Genomic DNA, 25,778 nt, shown 5'->3' with positions numbered 1-25,778 from the left:
CTCTCATGGGTTCATGCTGTTCAGGTCTCTTTCGCACCTCAACCCCTGAAGGCCGGACACGGCTCTTGTGTTAGTGTTAATGTTGGCCTGGGCACACTGGGGCAATTTCATGGCAAAATGGACTCCAAAATAAAACTTCATGCATTAGACACAACTTCATCTGCACCGATCTTGGCATAAACCAACTGAGCTACCACACATGGGTAAACACAGAGAAGATGAACTTGAGCCCGATGAAAATAGCATCCTGCCTGCATCTGAGCCAACACGACTCAAAGCCAAGAGCATGAAAAGCCTGAATGGCTCCGATCCGTTTGGGTTCGTTCATGCCCAATCGATTTCAACCGAAGAATTGAGGTCGTACCTTCAAGGGATGATTCTTTGGATACATAGCTACAGTATATTAAACTGATGTCTATACTTGCACTGACAAAACATTTATACACATTATATACACTCTTCAGTGTATGTATTGCAATTTGTCCCTTGGTGCTGTTTGTAAAGTCCTTTACCATGTATGGCCCTCTGCCATGGGAACTGAAAACATCCGCTACCTCACCCTCCCAGTGGTCACAAGGTTGTGTTTACTCACAGACAAACACAGGATTTCATAGACTTATGTTATATATACTATACACCAAACTGGCCAAACATCAAATAATTCCATTCATCATTGGCTTTTTCAGATATAGAAGTTAATCAGGCTCTAAGAGAAGATCTGGTTTCCTGAAAATGCTGTAAATTCTGACTGAAGTCTCTTAAACGTTTCTACCACAACACAAAATACTACACACTGCTTTTCATCCAGAGATCATATGCTGAACAAACATACTGCGCCCCAGGGTCCAGTCCTCCACTGGTTGTCTGTGGAGGGCACGTTCCAGCTGCTGTGCCCTGGATGGCGTCCTGGGTCCTGTGGATATCCGTAGGGCTGGTTGTTGATGCGCTGGCGGTGGAAGGTAGAGGAGCAGGGCGCAGCGGTGCACTCCTGTTCTGTCGCGGGCTTCTCATCCGGGTCACAGAAGGACTGGTCCACTGGCTGGTGGTAGTTAGAGCAGACCACCTGTCTGGTGGTTCGTCCCGCGCCACATGTTACTGAACACTGTAGCGGGGGGAAGTGCAACACACAGATGTGAGGAAGGGGGACAGGAAATATCACAAGCAACAAAGAGTTTACACAATGAAATGTAATTTAATATTGAAACGAAATGAATGTGTTCCTGTGATTCTGAGAGTTCACTTGGAGAAATAACATAAGCTATCACACTGTGAATACAACAGGAGTAGAAATCAACTTAATATGACATGAATTTAATGAACTTAAGACTTTGTCCCCTCAGAGAAATTTCCTCTGGGCTTTTATATTTAAAAGGATTTTCATTTCACATGAACATGTGATTGAAAAGATCAGAACAGAATCACTGTAAATCCTCCCTGGCTCCTTCACACTGCCAGTTAGACGACCCCACCTCTGGTCGTTCGGTGACAACATCCAGAGTTTTTTGTCTCTCTCTGTGTGTTGACGCACACAAATCAAGACTAAACTGTCCAAGATCACAGCAGTACTAAAAGTGCGTTATTGCCCAGGGCAATTTTAACGTTTCAGAATGAACTGATTGATCACTGCCAGTCACTGTAGTGGAAAAACAGCTGCATTGATTAGACACAGTGTTAACTCACAGGAGACCACTCCCCGGCACGCCATTGGCCACAGGGGCTGAAGCAGGCGGAGGTCTCTGGGGGGCGTGGCAGGTGGGCGCAGTGTGATTCGTCGGCCACTCCTCCCTGGGCATCTCTGCAGCTGACATAACGCGCCCGCTTCCCCTTGCCACAAGACACGGAGCACTGCAGGACATGCAAATACAGGCAGAGATGACATGAATGTTTGTCCCGTGGAATTTCTGTTATTTTCATTTTCAGTTTTCACACACTGTGGTTTTTAAAGTGACGTGTGAAGTGTGTGATACTCTTCCTGACTTACCAGGAGGTGCCATGCTGTTTAGATAAGGAACCACAGAACTGAGTGGTTTGAAGTGATATGTAAGTTGTGTTATACAAGTTGTATAGCACTTTTAGGCAGCCCCAAATGTCAACGAGGGAGTAGAATATGTACAGTATACTTCATGTATCTAAAGGTCTACAGTATATGATATATATTACAGGAAAAATAATCAGCTTTTATAAACTTAATTATGAAATTAAATTCAAGGTTAATGCTTTTAAACCTACTTTTTCTACTTTTCAGCCAGCGTTTACAATAAACAAGAATAGTGTTTGTGCATTAGACCTTCAGCTTCAGGTTTGTTTGTCTGATAGGACTAAATATCTCTTCTCTACTATCGCTGGTGTCCTGAGATGACTCTCTGATCACCTCTCGCCAGCTCGTAGTCAAACTACACCGTGTCATCTCAACACGACATCATAGCAAACATTTCTGAGGGGATGAATACCTAATGCAATCAAATGGCTCCAGCTCAAACAGGCCCGTTAATATCCCTCTCATATCAGTGACACTTTAAAGACGATGGCAGTTCCGCTGCTCGGGGGAATGTATGCATGTGTATACGTTCATGTGGTGTGTGTATTTTGTGTGTGTGAGTGTGTGTGTGTGTAAGACCACACTGCTGGCCTCTTTGACATGTGAGCTCACAACGACTTTCAGATTGACAGACGGGGTTCAATCTACGAAACCGTAGACTTGTGTTTAGATGAAATCTGGTTTTCATTTGCAACGAGTAACAATGCAAAAGTATCAGGGAGACAGAGGGGCCTCTCAGCCCAGACAGTGGAGTCTGTGTGTGTGTGTGTGTGTGTGTGTGGGGGTGCGTGTGGGTGGGTGTGTAACAGCAGGGGGTAAAAGAGACAATGCCAAAGAGGATCATGAATACAGTATGTACAATCTGAAGGAATGTAGGGATATACAATAAATTGTTGAATATGTCAACCTTATATTTGTAAACATACAACCAGGAGACCCATCCTTATAGGAGTGTGGTTTCCTTCTATTAAACACACACACACACACACACACACACACACACACACACACACACACACACACACACACACACACACACACACACACACACACACACACACACACACACAGTTCTATATTCTCACATTTCATTCTTTGTCAAGACAGAGGTCTTTGACAAAGAATGAAAACATAATGAGAGGTAAGTCTCACTCTAGAGCTCAGCAGATAATTTACCCTCAAGCTACACACACAGAAAGATGAATGCAACAGTACAATATATTAACAAAGTGCATTGTTCATTTATATAATTCTCTGGGCTGCAGAAGGTAAACCTATAGACTGTAATTTGCTCTGATAGACACAGTAAATCCTGTGTGTGTTTCCTTACCGCCGTCCAGGAGCCGTATCTCCACTGAGTCAGGAGCTGAGCTGTGTTGTCAGGTCGAGGTGTGCTTTGTGCCGAAGAGGTCCATGGACATCCTGGCATCTCACAGTCCTACAAATACAAACATGCAAACACAATATAATGAGCTATAAGTCCTATGTGAGCCATTCAGCAATAGACTGAAGCAGTGGAAGAAACTGCGCCACACAAACATGGGTGTTTTTTTTATCCTATCGTTATTCAAGAGCGTGCTCAGCAGGACTTGTTGATTTCAAGTTCAGATTTTGTAATGCCCACAAATGTGCCTAGCATCTGTCAATATGGTAGGTGACCTCAATTCCAGCAGCCAAACAGATCTCTTATCTGGAGTCTGAAAGGTCATCAGTTCACAACTGTCTGCCTTCAGTGCCCATCAGTGTCTAAAAACCTTTCAGCAACACACTTAAACCACTCAGGCAAAGTGCACTGCAGCCGTATGGTCTCTGTCCTCGCTGACACAAACTTGGGACTTTGGGTCAAAGTGGAGCAGAGCAGGTAAACATATAAAGAGGCTGCTGATGATGCTAACCAGGTCACAACCTTTGCCTCATTGAAGTTTGTGGTGAAGGTCATATCTTTGATTTAAGGGTGTCGTCACAGAGAGAAACGATCAGCAGATGACTGATAAGAGCCATCCCACACTTAAACATCAACAACTGGAAAAATCTTTGGCCGTTTCTCCGGAACAAAAATTTGAGTGATCCTTGCTTAATCATGCTTGATTGTAGATGCACGATGCCCGGTTCAAGTCATTGGTTACAATGAATGGGAGGTGAGAGACAATGAGACGGCTCTGCTTGACATCCTCATCATCTAAACCGCATCATTTCTTTGCAGCTGTCTGGCTCACCAAGCTCTCAGTAGATGGTTTCAAGCTCAAATCTCACAGAAACTAGAAGATATACTTCCACTAAGGCTAACGCCCTAAACCAAGCCCTATTCCATGTTAAAGAAAAAGAAAAATGTATTCCTTGATCCGCCAGTTAATCCAGATCCATGCCAAAGTGTAATTCTTTCTTCCTTGGGTCATGCAACACTCCTCTAATAAATTTCATGGAAATCGGTTCAGTAGTTTTTGAGTAATGCTGCTGACAAACAGAATAACAAACAGCAATGAAACATAACCTCCTTAGAAGAGGTAATAATTTAAAAAGGCATCAAACATGTTATATGAAAGGGGATACTCATAGTGGGAGTAGGAGCCCACTGAGAATTAGTGCAGAACTTTATAGTTCCCCTAAGGTCTATGAAACATTTGAGCTTTTCCTTATTTTGGTTTTCTGGCCGAAAACTTTACTGTTCATTCTTGCAGCTCTAATTATTCCAAACCCAGTAGGTAGCTGCTTTCAGTGCGTTGGTCGGTAGACGTCTCTTCCATCAGTGTGAATAAAGCTAGGTGTGTAAAGTGTGAGGTTGCATGGAGGTGATTGGTTCCCCAGCTCAGGACCTGCAGTAATTGGCTCATATCCAGATGATGCACTCAGTTTAAGGAGAGAAGATGGCTCCACGCAGCACGGGAGGCAAAACCTCAGTTTCGTCCAGTCTTGCTGCGCTGATGGTAACTAAATCTTTAGAGTCATTAGGGGTGGGCTTCCTCTTGAGTTAAACATGTGTTCTCTTGTTTATTATATTAAGGAGGGTAAGTTAAGGTCCGTTGCGTTTGTTATTTTTGCCCTAATGGCACAACCAGCTCCGTCTTTCTCTTTTTCTATATTATATCGTACATAAACATAACAATCATCAGCTAAGAATCTGACTTCCGAGCATTCTTGGACCTGGAGCAGCATGAGGCTCCTTCATGTTGTGTCTCAGCCACCCCTAAATAGGACATGACACTCAAAGCAAAGGTTCTGATAAACACAGTTAGCGACGAGCCAGTGATCATATTGGAGTATTTATCAGTGCTCTGGGATTCCCTCAGCAGTTGGTCGAGATCAAACACATAACTTAAAGAAGGGTGGATATTGGACTTAAAGCCAATATATTAACATGTATTTTGAGTCGCAACTACAAATGAATGCCAATATTGCTTTGTGTCTGCTGAATGTGTAACTGGGAACCCTCAGTTCCTTGACTGATCACTGATCTGTAGCTGGTATGTACAGTTGAAGGATTCACAATAATGATCAGCAGTTCTTTATAGCATATTTTTAAGTTGGTCCTGCAGTTCACTTTAAACCAATGTTCTCCATATCTGAGAAACATATCCATCTCCTTATATAAGAATATTTGGCCATTTCTAAAAAAAAACATTGATGAGGCACTTTATCAATGCATAATTCTTGTTGTATCTAAGGAAGTTGGTAATAGGCTTTTATGTTTCTGGCTCCTTCTGATTGGAATAAATTACCTTTAAATATCAGTTCTCTGTCATAATCTATCTTATTCAAAAATATTTTGTCTTGTCATCTTAAAACAAACCGCTTATGCTTTCATGAATGATGTCATTGTTCCATGATTTCTAGGATTTCTTGTATTTTCCTTCTTTCCTTCTTTATTTACAGATTTACACTCTCTTTTGATAGTGTCTAGTTTAAGTTAGTAGCTTTTGTCTTGTCTTCTTACTGTCTTACTTACCTGACTGTCTCTGGGCCTCGCCGCAGCGTTGCACTCTCTGTCATCCACTGTGTTGCCGTAGTCCCCCGACACACACCTCACCGCCCTCATCTGGTATCCATGGCCACAGGTCACCGCACACTGAAAGGCAAAATCACACACATACATTCACACACACACACAAACACAAAGAGAGAGGCCCAGTCAAGCGCAAGATATCTCAAACTCTATCTAAGTATGTCAAGGTTGATATCTTAGACGGGGCCTCTGTCAAGGTCCAGCTCAGCAGAGCCTGAGTAAGACGCCGACATGCACACACACACATGCACGCACAAATACATTCACACACACACCCATACTCTCAACTCGACCCTTAACCTAGTTCTTAACTCACATACGAGTTGATCCAAGCACGTTTAGTTACAACACGAGAGCAGAGGAAGCGCCACAGGATAGGTTTATTTGAGCAGCAAATTATAATTACACAGGCATTAACGAGCCGATTCATCCCAGCTCTGTAAATACTACTATCTGACTTCATACAAACACGTGTGGGAGGGCATTAGATCTACGTGTGTAGAGTATGAACAGCCAAGGACACCTTTACATACACGGTTCATTCAAGTTCGTGCTTTATCTTAACAGTGCTACATCTATTAATAAACAGCTGGAAACCTATGTGCTGTTGAATGTATAAGGTGTGTGTGTGTGTGTGTGTGTGTGTGCGTGCGTGTGTGTGTGTGTGTGTGTGCGCACTGTGGATCAGGTTTAGTCTGACAGGATATGAGGGCAAAGTGAAAGCACCGTGGAGGAAATGGCAGCTGGAGTCAGGGCACACTCCTCTGTAACTCGCTGCTGTATCAGGTTCCACGCACAGACACACAATTGAAATATACGCTGTCTCTCCTACACACCACATTCTCTCTTGGTGACCACACACACACACACCCACACACACTCAGTGTAAAAGATACGAGTCAAACACCAAGACAGCAAGCCACACATGAAACCCATTTCCTTGGTCAAACACTGCACCATGTCACCTTGCGTCTATGTCTTATCTGTGTGTGTGTGCATGTGTGTGTGCATGTGTGTGTGTGCGTGTCTGCAGGACTCACCGCTCCCCAGACGCCGACTTGCCAGGACGCACACTCGGGCAGCTCGCAGCTCCCCACAGCTTGCGGTTTGGTGGACGGGTCACAGAAGTGCTCGCTCAGCTTCTCGTCCCCGGCGCCTGTGGTGCAGGACACTTGCCTGTGTCTCATCCCTTTCCCACAGGTCACCAGGCACTGGGAGAGGGAGGAGGGTGTGGGGGTGATGGTGGGAGAAGGAGAGAGAAAAATAAATTATAGCTGCGAAAGTGAAAAAATCACTTCCATGCTCACATTTATAACAAGACACCCCACTCTAACAACAAGAGCTAACGGGAGACCCTCATTTGTGTATATCTATATAAACTTATGTAGTATACACTCTTTTTCATACTTTATGCATTACTTCTTTATAACATTGCTGAGCTGACCTGTCCTCTTGTCCAACACTTGGGCCGTTGACCTTGTGTTAACGTTATTCTCTATATTCTCATAATATAATATAGTGACCAGGCCCACCTCGCTCCACTCGCTGACGGTCCACTTCGGACACGGCTGCTCGCTGCAGGTCTCAGTTACCACCCTCTGGTATTCATTGCACTCGCGGTCTATCAGCCGTCTGCCCAGGTTGTTCATGCAGTAAGACTCTCTGCTCCGGCTCCCACGTCCACATGTCTTGGAGCACTGTTCAAAAGAATAAATCAGCCTTTCTTTGCCCACGCAGTCATGTGTTTTCATCTATTTCTTATAGAACCCCAGAAAGGGATATTTATATACATCAAAGCCACGTTCGACTACATTGAGCACTCAAAATGATGTTGCGTAAGCAAGAGATACACTTACTTCTCATCTTTTGCTTAATTTGTTTTGCACAAGATAAAAAACAGATAGCACAACAGGCCAACCTTTACCATTTAACATAAGGTATTAACACAAAGTATATATTAAATACATAGATATACAGGGACGTCTTATGTGGTACTGATCTAAAAATATTAAAAGCTTAAGTGCGATATATATTTCAATCCGACAAGGAAATTCTAATCGTGTGAATCGTGGTACTGTGTGAAAAACAAGTTGATTTCTAATAACTTTCGGGTCAGTGGCTTTTTGTATATGTACATGTATCACCTGTGCACAAATTTATCAAAACATGGAAACAAATCATCAAACAAATTAATGAAAAAGTGGAAATGACTTCTATCTTGTGAGAAGGCAATAGGATATTTAATATAGTTTCTTCATATAACCCCTGTGCTCTGTATTTATCCCTTGAAACATTATATAATAATGTGAATGAATTTCTGATGCAAATCAGAAATAGTGGTTGCATAAAGTTCCATAATTCAAGCCCAGAAAATAAGTCTCATAATTGCATCTTTCTCGTGTTTCCTTTCAAATGGTTATTTTGGTGTTAATCCTCCATTGACTGTACCTGTGACCAGGCGCTGTACTGCCAGTTCTTCAGCAGGCAGTCCCCATGGCAGGTCTCTCGGGCCTGGGGTTTTGCAGCAGCTCCACACATGCTGGCCTCCATCCTCTCACTCTGTCTCTTTATCAGGCTGTACTTCATGCATTGGACATCCAGGCTGCGGTAGCCTGGACCACATTTAGCAGAACACTCGCTCTTTCCAGCAAGATGCCAACTGTGTGAGGGGAAATGCAGGACAAACGTTTAGCTGATTGTGCTGTGCAGGAATTGATACTATGTGTGTGTGTGTGTGTGTGTGTGTGTGTGTGTGTGTGTGTGTGTGTGTGTGTGTGTGTGTGTGTGTGTGTGTGTGTGTGTGTGTGTGTGTGTGTGTGTGTGTGTGTGTGTGTGTGAAGTAATGCGCACCTGACTTCACAGTCAGTGTTGCAGGGCTCAGCATCAGCAACGGGACGAGGTAAATGCTCACAGCGTTGGTCTGACACCTCAAGGTGATCGCTCTTACGCACACATACTGACTTTTGCCTCCGTTCACCTTAAGAAACACACACACACACACACACACAGAAGAAGAAGAAGAAAAGGTTCATATCAGAAAACATCTGGCAGCCAGTCCGCTTGCCAAAATATCACATTTCTCCACCTCCAACTACACCGTGCAGCTCTCTGACATGTTGGTCTCAGACCCCACAGACTCATCTCTTGACTGGATCCCACTGTGACCCACTGGGAGTCTGACTAGCTCACTTCTAAAAGAGACATTTAAAGGGCTTAGTCGGGTTAAGGGCCAGGCCAAGGGGAAAGAGTCGGTGAGGTCACACTGGGGTTGCCAGGAGGGGGATTTATGGAAGAGGAGGGGGACGGGTGAGTGATTAAGGTTTTAAATCCAGAGGTGTGTGTGTAAGCGATGCAAGAGAAATGCTGATTCTAATGTGCACTGACACTTAAATCTGTGCCCTTGAAATAAGATTCCCTTGTAATGAGAGCTGTAAGACGCATCGCGGATCCTATAAACTTCACACTTTTTACAGATTTTTGGTGGTGAATTTTTATGCTTTGTATTAAGAGTCATGTGGAAGTTGGCTCTCAGCTAGGCCACATGATTCGACAGCAATGAACTTTTTCTTCTCAAAGTCAAATATTATAATATGTGAAAAAATAATGACCCCAAAAAACTTTTTGCAAGTATCACACCCGCACAAGCAAAAGCTTTTCAGGATGCACGAGGGCCTGAAGCCCCTTTTTCCACTGGTCAGCTTTGATTGGCAACGGCAAAAACATGACACCACGGTGAACGCGCTAATTTCTTCTTCTTCTTTATTTTAGCAGTGTAGAAGCTGCACCATTTCCAGTGGGACGTAATGACACACATTGAACGTTGGTACGTAAATATCTTGGGAACAATGTGCAACAACGTTTTTTTTCTTTGTTTTGTGCAAGATGCAACACTGGCAAGGCACCAAGTTAAGACAATTTATCTGTTTCCTGCACGTTCATGACGCACCGTGGAAAAAACCCCGAAAGACAAACTCCTCTACTGGCAATGGGAAATTAGTCTATTGCCTTTTTATAGCGGGTTTACCTGCGTATACCCCTAAATTTTGGTTTGAAACAAGTATAAGACAGATCATCATATTCTTCCGAAGTGGAGATTTTGAAAGCGCACTGAGACCTTACCCTGACAGATGCGGTTGCATTCAAGCCAGGAGCCCGAGGGGTCCCACACAAACTGCTCCCTGTGCTCCTCGATTGGTATGTTAAAGGAGTAACGGACATCTGGGTTATAAAGGTTTCCCACACACAAGACCTGTGGAGAAAAAATGGTAAGAAAGGTGAAGTCAGAAGTCCACACAGAGATACCGGCCTATTAGACAGAGATCCGGCTCAGTATGTCAGGAGTTCGGAAGGAAACATCAAGACGATTTGTCGCAGATGTGACTGCACAGCAGCTGTTAGCAAAGACAACAGGGTCAGCACTGCTTGTACTTGAGGGCCATGTGATTGGAGCCTGACAAATCAGCAAAGGTTACGTCCTGACTGTCATTGTTTCCAAACATCTCAGTTTCTGCTCATTCAGACTAAAATTCAGCCTTTTTCAAACTAAAATAGGACCAGCAGCTTTTCCAAACTTCTTAGATTTAGCGGCACCAAAATTCAGGAGTAGTGCGGACACCATCTGTAGCAGAGTTGATGCATTTTCGATTTGAAAACATAGTAGCATGGATGAAGCCTAATACACAGAACATGTAAAGGAGGAATAAAACTGATAAAATAAACTTAACATAAACATATTCAAAGACTATGAGAATGGTCCTCTTCCTACCTGTAGAATAAGCTCCTCCTCGATGCGTTCGGTGCAGTTGATGCGCTCCACTTTTGTGTCCGAGCCACTGTACTCTATGACAATTCCCTTGAAGGTGATTTCCCTTTTGAACATGGCCACCACAAAGTTCCCGTTCAGGAGGGAGTTGGACTGGCTATCGGCTAATGCTGCAAAAGGAAATGGATAGATGAGAACAACCACAAAAAAACCTCAACAGCACAAAACTCCAGCTATGAAAGGATTAGCGCAAGTGAAGGAATGTTTGGTTCCTGGAACGGGTCTTGTCTCCTGAGGAATTGAGGTTTTTGGGAATGTTTAGGCGATGTGGCAGTCATCAGTTCAGGCTGTATGTTAAAGTAAACAGTCTTTGATTGACCCGTCTTATTGTTCTGCAAAAACCATTGTTGCAGGGGAGGTATGCTGAAACACTGCCGGCTCTAAATTGCAGTTATTTGGAGTTAGACTGCATGACTCTTTTTAATGACTGGCACTGCAATGCAAACAAAGGATCTCCACTCGCTGCTAATACAAACAAGCATAAACATACAAACACGAACAACACACACATACAAATGAATAAACACTCACACATAAACACAAAAGAAAAACACCCACCACCTGTTTTTCACCTCAGATGTTGTGCTTCTGGGAAACAAGCACTTCGTTAAAATCTGAGAGAGCCCACTGAAACTATGCATCTGATTAACGCAACTTTGTGTGCACATAGTCCGATGCCAGATGTCATCTTTAGCCAACAGACCCTCTGGGGTTTGACAATCATCTACAGACTCTGGCTGTCATCAGTGATGCTTTGCAGCAACAAAAAGAAAAGAAATAATCCCAGAGTAAAATGTGCGGACACACAGCCACACACACACATTCAATATATGTATAAACATATTTAAGTCTCTGCCCTAATGTTCAGAGATGCTTCTGCTGAGGCTGATTTTTTCTCCAGAAAAACGTACAGCTAAATGTTGGAACAGCAAAGAAAATTACGTGGTAGAACAACACAACCTGAAGTTCGTGTTCTGGTGCACACGCTCTGAACACTGAATGACTGCTAACTTTATGAACCACTCTAGCTCCATAAGTAAATTCCCCATTAATTTTCTCCATTGACATTTCAGAAAAATCCCTATAAAAAGAGTTTTAAGTCCAGAACCAGGTCGACCAGCTACGGAATTAATTGTGACCATAAAACATTTGATTCAGAGTGTTTCCGTGTGTTTAAATATTTCTATTATTAAGTATTGGTCATTGCCACTGAGATCTTTTCTGTTTTGAAGCTCCAAAATTCAGGCTCAATGACTTCAGAGTGCGCTGATCGTCTCAAAATAATTTCGACCCATTGGACCGGTTGTGACAAAATTGGCGGGGAGTGGCAAATATCAACCGTGTTCAATATAGACGGCACTCGCTCACGGCAGGGTGGCGCTCAGTGACGGTGGGGGTCGACCCTCTAACAGCAGTGTGTCGACGAACCTTTGCCAGATGTGTTTTCAGACTATTTGACTTAAAACATCTTGAACCTCACTTGAACCAACATTACAACACAGGCAAACTCCCTTTTTCCTGTTTCTCTCTCTGTCTGTCTCTCACATGCAAGCACACACACACACACGCGCACACACACACTCACACTAAGCCCGGTGGGTCCATCTAACCCTATACCCCTATATCTACTTTCATGCAGCCTGGGCTCCACATGCCTCTAATTAGCACCTATTGCTGCCTCATTTATCTTTCTCAGGGGTTGACACTCCATTTGCTTTCCCAACCAACCTTCTCCGCCATGACCAGATGGACCAACGCCCCTACACATTTCCTCCATAACACGCTCAGTACAAATGACAGTTTCTTTTCCTCTAAGAAAATGGTTTGACAACCGTTTGGCCCATGTCTCCTTGCCCTCCATTTAAAAATCCTAAAAGCCTCAGCAGCTCGGGGTCAGCAAGTCTGGGTGGTTTATAGTCGTGTTAAGGGAATAATGGCATTGACCTGCCAGATGAGAACTGAACGGGTGTTATATATACGTCTTATTGGCCTGGACTGCTTCCATTTTGCGTTGATTCTTTCAAGGAAACCTACAAGGTTAAACTCACAAACACACAGACACACTCACCGAGGTAGTTGTCGTCTTCTGGCTTTCCAGAGTAGCTGACCTGCTTGATGTCAATGTTGGTGGCTCCGGCCGGGATCCGCACCACTGTGTTGTAACCTGAAGACGGAGAAGAGACATAGGGACTTGGAAAGTTAACACAACTTTAAAGAAGTCTCCTATGGGTTAGATGAGATGTCCCACCTTGAATTTCATAATAGCTTCACTATGCTAAACCGAAACCCCCAGTCAGGGAAGTCCGGTTCCAACCGCTGGGGATTTAAATGTCATACTTGGAAAAATACCCCCAAAAAAAGGTGTAGTCCTCTCAAATAACCTGCAGGAGACCTTGTTTTAGTCTCAGAGGCCCGACCGTGAAATGATATGTAATTATTCCCTGGACCTTTACCTTTGGCCTGTAATTACCACACCGAGCCTGTTGTCCCATGATAAACTAACATGGAAAATTAGTGAACACGAGAGACAGAGCATGTGAGTCAAGAGGTGACAACAAACATGTAGATATGAAGACTGAAATAGGCTAGATGCAAATACAAATGGGACAGTTAGAGGAGAGAAGACGAAAGAAAATAAGAATCTGTGTCTTAATGTGAGAATGACTGTGTATAGAATCATATTCATTTTGACGGATGTATATCAATAGCAGCAGGTATCAAAGACTAGAATCGTCCTCTTCTTTACTTCATACGATCATCCAGTTTTTTCTTATTGTGGATGCTTGTGTAAAAGCAGCTGTTTTTGTTTTGTTTTATTAAGTAAGAATAAGGGTTTAAAAAAAATATATACATTTTCTAAAAACTAATGATATTAAAGGAAAAAGTAACATTTTGTGTATATGGTCTTAAATGGCAAAATTAGTACCTACCAATCTCTAACCACACCACTTGTGTGAGCAGTTGCTACAGCTTATAGTGAACCCAGTATGAAATAGAATGGCACTCAGTAGGGCACATACCTCCACCCAGGCCGAGCAGTCCCTTTAAATTCAATCAAGCTGCACACTCAAAAGTTCCCTAAATATGATTTTCATTGATTTTCATCAAAAAATCCGGGAAAACAGGGAAAAATTGCAAGATGTTAAAGGTAAAGATGAATAAAATTTAGGCTGAGAGTTCTTTGTTTAGTGTTGAATCGTAGTTTTTGTGTAATCTTGCTCACTAACAAGCAAACACCAACAAAAGAGGTAAATGTAACCTTTAGCGTTTAAAACACAGAGAGAGAAGAAGAGAGACAACATAGACCAAATGTCAGCGTAGTGGGAACATGCACCGAACAGCCCTAACATTCAAAGCAGTTACTGGGTTTAATGTAACGGCTAAACGGTGGATTCTTGTTTATAGCAACACTTTGAGAATTATGAGGGGGAAGCGTTTATCCACACTGAACTCATGATGCGCAGCTGTTTGGTGCAATAACAATTTTATGTCTCTGGTCACTAGGTAAGTCTAGTAAAATCACTGCAGGTTTACAGGGATTGCCGTGGGTGTAATTATGTTTCTGTCACATTCAGACAGACGGAGTGATTCATTTCTTTCATCGTGAGAGATCAGCTTGAGGATTTTTGAACCAACAAACATTTGGCGAAGGCGTCGACTCACCCTCCCACGACTTGTTCAAAAATAAAAGAAAAACAGTAAAGTAATGAAAGGAAGGAAACGTGTGAGCTGGTGTGACATGATGATTAACCTGACACCTTGAGCCACTCGGGGGCAGCACTTGGTTTACATATCATCCTGTCATCTGCCATGGAGTTTCTTTTTCACACACACACACACACACACACACACACACACACACACACACACACACACACACACACACACACACACACACACACACACACACACACACACACACACACACACACACACACACACACACACACACACACACACAGGGATGTCAAAATAGCACAGGAGGCTACTTTTCATTCATAAACATCACTATGAAACAAAACCACTTTACATATTCCTTCACAAGCCTTTGCACAGTTTCCCTTGAAGCTCCCTTGATGTTGCTTTTTGAGTGTCATGTCTAATTCCCTCCCAAACCACTTGGGACAGGATAAGCTCTTAAAAATACAGGGGAGCAGGAACTTTAGAAACCGCCAACACAGTCGCCCTCCGAGGACACACGGCATCCACAAGCCGCCAGAGGCCTCCGAGATCCCCCCCCCCCGGCTTAGCTACTGACCATACACACAATCCTCCGCCACCACAGAGTGACCCAGAAATGAACAGTAAACACACCGCGGCGGGGGGAAAAAAAACACAGACCGTCCTACACTGGGGAATGCTGGGGTTAACCTCAAACATGCCTCCCCCTGCCACTAGCAAGAAAGAAGATGATGTAGTATTAATAGCCCGAAGAAGAAAATTAGAGGGCGTCACAAGCTCGGCCCTGCTGGAATCTGCGAGAGGGTACGGGCTGAGTGGACGGCAAACATTGGCTTGTTGTGTCATTACAGCGATGGTTAATCCCATTCTAAGGCAGAATGCGTTTAACCTTTCAATCTGATGTTGCCAGTTTAATTAGTAATTGCGTTAATTTAAAGTGAAGAAACAAGATAATAGAGGAAGCATAAACCTGCATCAGGTCCACTTGTAAATCTCCAGTACAGGGTTTAGGTATTCACTGGGTCCTGTGCAGCTGTCAGGAGACATTAACTGCCTGGTTTAATACAGAGTTGCAGACCTGGACTATTCAGACTTTTTAGTTAGTAATTGATGATGTCCGATCATAAATTCGGCTCGTTCCGGTCACTTTAACCCTGATGTCCTGGCTTTGCGCGTCTCATGTTGTGTGTAGCAGATGAAATACGTGCACACATGTTTAAATGCGTGCCTCATGAACGTCAGTACTGGTCAGGTCCTAATAACTTCTGATTCGTGTTGGTGTTTATTGTTAAAGTGTAAGAGAGTGGAGGGAAGACAAGCAGACAGAGACTCTGACACGGTAACAGACGACCAGACCTTTAATGTGAGTCTGTTAATAATTATGCAGCTGCGGGATTTCGCTTTAAAAAAGTAAAGTAGCGGAAAACATGAATCGATTATGTTCCGTCTCTGCATCGATGCAGAGTCGTCCTCGACTGCCATCAATAAATAAAGTTGCCTGTAAAAACAAAAAGAAAAAAGAAAGAAAGCAGCTGTCTGTGGCTCCTGCAAGACTGTGATAAAAACGACAAATTAAATGATTCGCTGGAATACTCACTAACCGACCTGCGTGCCTTCATCTTTTATCAGTTGTGAATCAGTCAGTGCACGTTCATGGTTTTTGGGGGCGTAGCTTTGAAGAGAGGGCCAATTTTTTCAAGTGTAGCCTTCTCTTGCCAGCTTTCCCAGGATTATCAACCCTGGCTTTAAGTTAGAACATGAGACTTGCTTCATGCTGAAATGACATTACTGAACACTTTTATCAGTTCAGTCACTTGGCTGACACGGTGACGGTCACCAACTATATTTTGCTGTTTTTAATACAGGGTATCATTGTCCAAAAAGGGTCAAAGACCAACCAACTTCAATGTTCCATGGAAACAAACGTTACATAAGCTGTTTTAGGGCATGAAGTCTGGTAATGTACAGACAATTGTGACTGTTTGGGTCAGACTTGTTCACAACAGCAGGAATATTCAGGTGCCAGGTGGCGCCTGAGTAGAGCTGCAGAAGGCAGGGCTTTATATAAATTCCTCCGATAGAGCCCAGTGTTTTTGTTTACAGCACAATTGACATCGACATAGGCCCTTATCGCCAAAAGTTCATGATTATCCCTGTCTTTCCCAGTTGACGTCTTTGTCTGCGTTTTCTACATGCGTTGAACCTCTTTTTCACCCTGAGATATTTGTATTCTTCCAGTTTCCCATCTATTGCGTGTTAAAAAGTAATGGACACACCCACTCCCTCACTGTGAACTTTCTAGATATTTACCTGCTGCATTTTTACACGGACTCATACGGACATTTTCTGGACATTTTACTACAAGGCAGGAAGAAGGAATTCTGTAAAATGTCCTGGTTAACTTTCAGAAATTTGCATTCTAACAAATACCTAGATTTGACTTCAGTGCATGTCTGAAAGCAGCTATACATACATGCGGACTCTGACACTCTAGCCTTTTTAGGACATCTTCATAAGGTAATGCTGTGGTTGTCACAGCATTACTAATGATCATTGTCTAATGAGGAAAAATACGCAGTTGTGTACATTTTCTTTCTCAATGCACCTGATTAGAACTCACTTGACACTGTACCATCCAAAGACTTATATACAGATAGATATATAGCAACATTTTTTTAGCTGTTATGAATTTAAAGGTCAACATTTAGAGACTTTGCATTCCCCACAGGATAATAAGAACTCTATGGTTTTATCTCAGAGTTCAGTTTGTCTGGTCTGTTGAAGAACAGAAAGAAAGGTTGTGATAAATGCAAATATTAACACAAAGGAAAAAAAGGAATGAGACAAGGATAGAGACTAACAAATAGAGAAACAACACACAGAAAAGGACAAAGAGGTGAAAGACAGAAAGACGCCCAGGAGCAGAGGGATATCCTGCCTGGGCTGCACTCCCACTCGTGTTCTCTTTCTTCAGGTTAAGCCAGAAAGTTTAGGTCTGGTTCAGTTCAATACACTCCTCAAACCCAGTCCGCCCCCCCCTCAAACGGCCAACAGACTGGAGAAAGAAAGCAGATGGATAGAGACACAAAAAAGCTCAGTGCCAAACTAATGTGAAGTTAACATGACAAGCCACACCCAGGGCTTTTATGCTAATGTTTCTGCTGTTTCTGCCCGCACTTAAAAAAAAAAAAAGGGGGTCGGATGCAATCAGCAGTTGGCTGCAGTGCAAAAAGCTCGGTATTAAGCAGGACAGTTCAAAGGGGTGATGTCAGGTTCGTGTTTGCTCGACCTGAAAGAGTGAGATCGCTGTATTAATCAGTTTCCAAGGCTTCAGAGAAGATCGGTGCTCGGAGTTTTTCTAAATTTGGCCGAGACACGTACCAATGCTGAAATACGTTTAAACATAACCAGACATGACATCAGTGCCTAATGTGAGTATACGGCACGTCAGCGCTGCAGCCGCGTGGAACTGAAGTCTCGCCCAGCTCGTCTATGTTTACTGTGGATCACATAAATCATAGCTCATCTGCAGAAGCAGCTGACGTACAGTTTGTTAAATAGCAACACCTTTTTTTGTGAACCGTCAGCTATTAGTGTACTGTACATGTAATGGGCGCATCGGGGGGCTTACCATACTGTGCATCGTTGAAGGTCCCTGCCTGGGTTTTACACGATGAGTTGTCCCCGCCACACACTCCGCACTTGTCATTCCTGGCCTTGGAGTTGAGGACGTGGTCGCAGCCCGCTTGCTAAAGAGCCACACAAAATGAAAATTTATGATTTGCAATTACTTAATTCAAAGTTTTCAAAGCGTAGTTTTGCCTGGAGATCATGGGCTTGGCAAATGCAGGTGTTTCAAAATGTGACCTCAGTGGCGGATCTAGGATTTTTCTAAATAGGGGCAATAAAGGGGCCACAATTCACACTGAGTGGCCAATTATATGTCCAATTTCCATGCACAATTCCTGATCAGACCCCATCAGACTTCAGTGGGGTCTGTACCAGTGTGACATACAAATATCTTGCTGCAAATTCAAACCAAGTGTTAATGTTGTGTTATAATACGAGAGGGCCGAGATTAAGTTTGTATTTCTGTGTCGGTATCATCCTTAATTCCTCTTCAGCCAAGACATAACTTTAACCAAAACATATCTGACGCTACACACCATGATTAGTGGAACCTATTGTGTATGTATGTGTGTGTGTGTGTGTGTGTGTGTGTGTGTGTGTGTGTGTGTGTGTGTGTGTGTGTGTGTGTGTGTGTGTAATTTCATTAGAAAAGAAGAAAGAAACAAATGTACCCTGCAGAGGCCTTGAACACAGATGTCGTATGTGTCTGGCCCACACGGCGTGCCGTCGGTGACGCGGTCCTTCAGCTGATAATATGCCATCGTCCCAGCCACCCGGCAGAAGAGCTTACAGCGATCCTTCATCAGTACTGCATGGCGGAGGAAAGAGAATGGACCGCAGCTCTTTCAGTTAATGAGATTAATAAAACAAAAATTCTGAACAGTTACAAGATGGAAGTCATCTTGAGACTTGCCCGTACTGATTAAAATAAAACAAAACATAACTTCACATTTTTGATCTTGAGCCTATTTACAGTATTTTCTTCAAAGTCCTGCAGACTCTTTGTAAGAATTGCCAAAATTGTCCAAGCTTCACGGAAAACGTCTTGACAGTGTACTGGCTCTGGGGTTTTGGCATGTTGGCTTGTACAGAATCAATTAAATGAATGAATCACTTGCAGTAACTTAGACATGGTGGTCTTTGCCAGATGGTAATCTCCCATAGCGGGGCAAGGCATCTCCACAAGGAATGAGATACGGCTGCGAGAGGGATCGCTGCCAGATGGGTTCATATGGACGGGCTGCATACTGCGTCAATGTGGCGGATGTTGTTCAGTATCAAGTATAGGTTTACCCTGGGGTAACTCATCATGGGGATGTAAATCATGACAAAGACAAACACACGCACACACACACATACGTCCACCCACCTATCAACAAAGGGTTTGTTATCCTTTCACCTCACAGACTTACTAATTCCACATGTGTGGCATTTGTATCTTAAGTGGCCTCAGGAAGAGCTGTTTTGAATTTTGGTGCATTTTGGACATGCGATAGGTTCAATTAGGTCAGGTTAATAGAATTATTATAATCCTAAGAATTCATTCTGTGGACCTAGTTGAACATGTCTTCTTCTATGTCCTTGGATAAATTACAGCTGTGTCTGGCAACTGGCGGCCTGCGGCCAATTATATCTGGCCCACCAGATCATTTGAAAATGTTATTGTCTTTATTTCACCATATTGGAATGACACATTCATTCACAGGAGTCACGGTTGCTGATCTCCGTCATGCAGCATTCATAGAATCACTTGTCTAGTTATTTGTCTAAAGCACAACATGTGTTTTGTTGGTTGCAATACTTTATATTGAGTTGAATTACAGAGATTGTGTCGAGCATTCACACAGAGAGCAGCCCCATTCCAAATGGACAGGTTTACAATGGACAGTGCACTAGTGTATTAAATTATCAATGGATTACATTGCAAAGGCTGCAGATACACAGACATCACAATGCTGTGTGTCTTGGCCTCAACAAACCTCCTACACACAATGGAGACGGAGCGGTTTACACAAGCCCAAGTGCTGGTAATCAAACATAAAATGAATAACTGGGGGATTTCAAAATGGAAAAATGGAGCATTTAATGCATCAATCACAGTGAAACACTGGCCTCAAACTACACTGTACAGTTGGATTTAAATACCATCCAACTTTGATGTTGCGGCTCAAGTTACCACAAGACATCCAAATTACACGCTTCAGGATTACATTGGTGTACTCACTGCCACTGTACTTGGGGACCCAGCGGACGGTGGGAGGTAGACCGTTGATGTTGAAGTGCTTGCCGTCAAACTGGGAGCACTGCTCTTCGCGGAAGTCTTTCTGTCCTCGTGGACACGGCTCTGTGTTGCAGGAGCGGAATTTCATCCTGCGACCCACGCAGAACTTACCGCCATTTCTGGGCCTGGTGGGAGAAACGCATGAAATGACAGAGATGGATCACAGAAGCGCTGCACTCGATTTCAATGTTTGCCCTCGTTTGACTAGAGCTTTACGACTTCAGAGCAACATTGTTTACTTTGGAATTCACACTAAGGAAACAGGCTTTCTTCGACTGTTGTTTGAAATCAAGTTGAGACTCAGTGGATCTGACACACGGGCTTGTTACTCACTTAAGCTTGTTTACAACTCTTGATCATGCCTGACTGCCTGACAGAGTAACACCCATATTTACAATCTGTGATGGCTTTAACTGTGTGATTCTTCCTTACTCAGGCTTGTTGCATTCTCTGATGTTGCTCCGGGTTCCTCCGCCACAGGACCTGGAGCAAACGCTGTAGGGCCCCCAGGTACCCCACTCCCCGTGAACAGGTTGCAGGTCCAACTCCTTGTTTACACACATTCCGTGTCTGCAATACTGCACCAGAACACACACACACACACACAGATCCAGTTAAAAAACGATGACTCCAACACCTGCAGTCCTGACGTCAAACGTGGACGTTGTGAGGCTCTAGTGTAGATTAAGTGCATGCACAGCTGGGAGCGGTGTTCCTCTTTGCCTTCTTAATCCTCTGTTTATATCTTTAGCTTTATTTGAAAAGAAATCCACATTCAGCTATTGTTTACCCTCAGGGACTGTGTGCAACTACCACAGCTGTCAAAAGAGAAATGGGAGTGTGAGGGAGAGACATGGATACAGACAGAAACAAAGAAAGAGGAAGACAGAAAGGAAACATGTCAATAAGAGAAACCTGAAACTGATGCCACCACACAAAATATATATTTTTAAAATGCATTTGGGGTGTGGGGTAATAAACTATAGTGGCGATGACAACATTGCATGTTACTGCTGCAATATGGAAATCAAAAGGGAACTGAAGAAAAAATGAAAAGTGGTAGATCCATTTTCAAAAAGAAATTAGTTTAGCAACAAAGAGGAAGCACTTAAAAAAAATATGAAGAATATCCGGACTAAATGTTCCTTAAATCATCTTGGTCTTTCCGACAGTAGACCAGATGTGACATGAAGAATAAGGTGCCTAGTATCAAACGGTGTGTACCCACTAACTAACCTTTGCCAAGAAGTGCTAACACTGCTTTCATAAGCAAAGCATGGCAGGCCCACTTCCCTTTGTGTGTAACCAAATCCCCTTCCCAGCGACTAAGATATCGGAGGGTCCTGTTCACTGAAAGAATGCAGGACAAGACGGCGTCTGTCTGGGTACGTAACCTGCCATCCGGGCACACAGGCACGAGGAGGCAGTGGCACCGCGATAAGGAAACTCTAGAGTTGTGATAACAAAAGAAACAAAGTTCATTACTTGCCTGACATAGGATCACCACTTTAAAAGGTGCAACTTCCAGAGGAGGATCAGTTTGTTCATTTTCACTTTGTTTTGATGTGCACATTGTTATTTCAACAACCAGCTTCATCCAGATGAGAAATACATCTGGCTACACACCCATTGTGTTCAATCCCCTAAGACCGACTGAACTTTGCATGATCCAGTGGACTTTTCCTAATTTCACCAATAAACCAGAGAGGACATTAATCAAAGTCATCACTTGGACATTCTCTGGCCCATTTCTGCTTTAAAATAAATTTACAACTTGCAGCCATCATCTTTGGTGAACATCTGCAAAAAGTTCAAAGTCACACACACAAACACATGTAAACATACACACGGTTTTGCACCGTGGCCTCTTCTATACTGGCCTAGATTGCGTGTGTGTTTTTACACCCTTGCAGGTCTAATGATGGAGTGTAAAGTCTGTGCACAATGACAGACAGGTGTTAACAGCTGCAGGGTATGAACCAAACAGGCCACAAACATTTCCATAATCCAGACATGGTTTGAGTCATGGCCGGGTCCTTTCTACCTGTCTGACTCCACTGTAAATACAAAAATGAAGGTGCTGATAATTTTCTCAGAGCACTAACAATGGATTCAGAGAACAAATTCAAATAAAAGGCACTAACAAAATGTGATAAAACATCCACAAGCGGAAATGGCTTCCACACCACGAAAAGGCAAACAGGTGTTGCTCCTCCTAACCCTGGTTGAGCAACATCCTCGAGAGATCATGGAATCATCAAAGAAACTCATTTTATAAAGTAAAAAAGTAAAGGAAACATTTCCCCTCCTCTAACAGCTCTCACATCCCCTTCCCCCCCGCCTCCATTTAGTGACTGACAACCCCGGACGTGAGCATCCCCTCTATACGTCCTCTCCGCTGTCACCCATCCCCCCCTCATTCCCTTATGGGAAATTGCAAAAGGGCCACGCAGGGACCACCGCAGTGCAACCAGGAGGCGGGACCTGAGGAGCTGTCAAACACAAGGCGGACTGTCTGTCAGAGAGGACCAAAGTCCGTGTAAGCCTCTGAGACATTCCACTCCCCCCGCTGGCACCCTGTGTTTACAACCGTTTTGTTTGGCTTGAAAAGGTGATGTGGGTGAAAAGAAGAAAGGAGGACAAGGGGGGAGTGGAAGGAAAAAAACATCTGTGTGAGATGATGTATGTGCGTGTGTGTGTGGGTGTGTTTATGTGTGTGTGTGTGTGTGCGAATGTGAGCCTGCTTATGACTCTGTGTGTGTGTGTGTGTGTGTGTGTGTGTGTGTGTGTGTGTGTGTGTGTGTGTGTGTGTGTGTGTGTGTGTGTGTGTGCGCTTGGAGAATGATTGCACAGAGTCTGGAGGCATCTGGAGGCCACGCTCATTTCCAATTAGCCTCTCTTTCAGAAGTGCTCAAACACACTCTTTGAAAGACGCTGTGGTGACAGGCGGCTTCGGCAAAGCTCAAACAGGCATTAGGGACATCGGCCGACACTTTCCAAGTAAGATCGTCAAAATTTGCCCTCAATTGGGAACGTGGTGAGACATTTGAAGCTCTTGTGAGAGAAACCTGTCCAGCTGGGACTAGCATGTGTTTCAAATTAGGAATCTCCCAAAGACACACGCTGACTCACCCACACATACAGAGACATATGCACGTATCACCTTCATGCATTTTGCACTCACTGTGCGTAGATGCACATGTCATGCACCCAAACACACACAATCCCTAAAAATCCCAAATCGCACGACAACACGCTGAGTAAAGTTTCAGGAACTCAGCTGTAGAAAGTGGCCACCAGCGAGCAAACCCTGACAGTGGTGAGCTGGGGACAGCAGCATCTGCTCCGAGCCGTTCGGCCGGCTGGGATGGAAGTGAGCACCCTGTAATTGCCAGGAAACTGTTGCAGGGAGCACCTCATTTCTGAACCCAAGCCATACATCAGGGCAGGAATGAGAAGGCAGGGGGCCGATTTAAAAAGCCCTTCCACTCTTTCATTTTAACACGGCCATTTCCAAATGGCATCATCTTTCATGCTGTGGTCTTTCTCATGGTTCTGGGTTCGGAGTTCACAGGCCTCTTGCCTGGTGAGATTTGTCTTTGCCTCCGTTGCTTTGCAGCCAGTCCAGCAGAAATAAAACAGACTGTAGTAAAAACAAATTGGTCAATGTCACGAAGTGGACCACTGCTGCTGATTTTCAATAAGTCCTCTTTACATGTCTGATGACTTGTGCAGCGGGTGAGGGCCGGTGGAAAGAAGCTATACAGTAGAAGATATGCAGATATCTTTGAGCTGACAGGGAAATGGAAATAAGTCAAATGACAGCTGACGGATTGAATCTACACAGACTGATTTTTTTGGTCTAGACCTTTCACCTGTTGGTTCCATATTTCATCTTTCCCCTGTGTTGAAAGTGTGTGAAGACAGACGGAGGAGAAATGATGAGAGGGTTGGGATACGGTGAGAAAGAGAGACAAAGCGACCTTGACCACAATCAACCTCTCCGCTTTACTACATCACCTTTCCCTTGTTTCCTATCCTGTTTGTCCTCTCTCTGATCCCTCCTCTCCTCACATGTTTCCAAGAACTGTGAGGGTTATCATTAAAGTGAATGAGTAGTTTCTTCCCGTCAGCTGTTCCGACACCTTTACGGTAGGTTTTCTCACTTATCATCATCTCTATACTACTGACACATATATGGTAAATGGTATGTATTTATATTGCGCTTTTCTAGTCTTGATGACCACTCAAACATAAATACATATATATATATATATATACATATATACCTCTTGTGATCTTTTAAAGCTGCACTTACTGATATTGTGTTCATTAAAGTATTGTCGACTGTATTTTTGCTAAATTGTTTAGTATTAAGACTTGCATTAATGCAAAAAAACGAAACATATAATGAATAATGGAAAGAAAATTATAATCAGAATTGTTTGGCCACCTGGGGGCAGCCCATCACACTGTAAAAGCATTGACATTTGCTGATCATATATGATTATGCACAGCAAATTGTGGCTTATTTACAAATTAAGAAAACACATAAACATTAGTTATTAATCTTGTTCATGTTCACCTGATGAATTATCATGCGATATAAACTGAGACAAGAAACAGAAAGAGATAGAACATTGAGACAGAAATGCAGAGTCAGGTTTGACTATAAAATCGAGCTCTTTCATACATCTAAGCTTTGTCCCAAATCAGGGGCCTCGGGCGGCCGCATTTGAGGACCGGTTGCATCACAGCGGCACAACTAGGCTGTCCCATATCGAAGGCTCCTTCAAACTTGCCCAATAAATGCGTCCATCCTTCCCTGAGCAACGAAGGCTCCAACGGGTGGATCCTCTTTAGAACAGTAGCAGGAAGTTGTCTTAAACAAAAAGGTTCTGGTGAACTCATGGTATCTAAAAGGCTGCCAGACAAAGTTAGCAACCAGCTGATAGCTTAGAAACAGAAGCAGGAAACACTCCTCCTGATTATTGCTAATGTTGCTCTGAGTCTGGTATTGTTTGCTCTCACCTTTGTAATAACAACATTACAAAGCACCGTATGTCCGGTGCGGTCTCTTCAGCTTCCCCTGTTTCTGTAATACTGTAAATATTTACATATATAATTTCACTTGCACATAATAATTTGACTTAAATAATGAGTTTTAGGGCATTAATGGTCGCTACATTTTGGAACCACTCTATAATCATACAAATACATCTTTCTCCTTCTACGCAGCCAGCAATGAAAGCTCCACTCACTGGCTACCGGACGCAGTAATTCCATCGGCAAACTATGTGAATGCTAAAACAACAATCCTCTTGTT

General features: G+C 43.4%; 1 protein-coding gene across 1 annotated transcript in view; it reads right to left on the bottom strand.

The window, feature by feature from the left end:
* LOC118109534 (A disintegrin and metalloproteinase with thrombospondin motifs 20) overlaps positions 1-25,778 on the bottom strand; it is an 88,433-nt gene that overhangs the window by 28,426 nt on the left and 34,229 nt on the right. The window contains exons 12-26 of the mRNA XM_035156701.2: positions 20,885-21,030; positions 20,396-20,577; positions 18,843-18,979; positions 18,173-18,290; positions 12,929-13,024; positions 10,804-10,970; positions 10,158-10,287; positions 8,889-9,015; positions 8,487-8,697; positions 7,571-7,735; positions 7,079-7,249; positions 5,982-6,101; positions 3,369-3,476; positions 1,681-1,845; positions 833-1,102 (exon numbers count right to left, since the gene is read on the bottom strand). Coding sequence (XP_035012592.2) covers positions 833-1,102; positions 1,681-1,845; positions 3,369-3,476; positions 5,982-6,101; positions 7,079-7,249; positions 7,571-7,735; positions 8,487-8,697; positions 8,889-9,015; positions 10,158-10,287; positions 10,804-10,970; positions 12,929-13,024; positions 18,173-18,290; positions 18,843-18,979; positions 20,396-20,577; positions 20,885-21,030 — 2,313 coding nt within the window. The remainder of the gene's footprint in view (positions 1-832; positions 1,103-1,680; positions 1,846-3,368; positions 3,477-5,981; positions 6,102-7,078; positions 7,250-7,570; positions 7,736-8,486; positions 8,698-8,888; positions 9,016-10,157; positions 10,288-10,803; positions 10,971-12,928; positions 13,025-18,172; positions 18,291-18,842; positions 18,980-20,395; positions 20,578-20,884; positions 21,031-25,778) is intronic.

The sequence above is a fragment of the Hippoglossus stenolepis genome, chromosome 5 (assembly GCF_022539355.2).
Source record: "Hippoglossus stenolepis isolate QCI-W04-F060 chromosome 5, HSTE1.2, whole genome shotgun sequence".
NCBI classification, from domain to species: Eukaryota; Metazoa; Chordata; class Actinopteri; order Pleuronectiformes; family Pleuronectidae; genus Hippoglossus; species Hippoglossus stenolepis.
The sequence above is the reverse complement of the archived record's forward strand: the minus strand, read 5'-3'. Positions and strand labels throughout refer to the sequence as shown.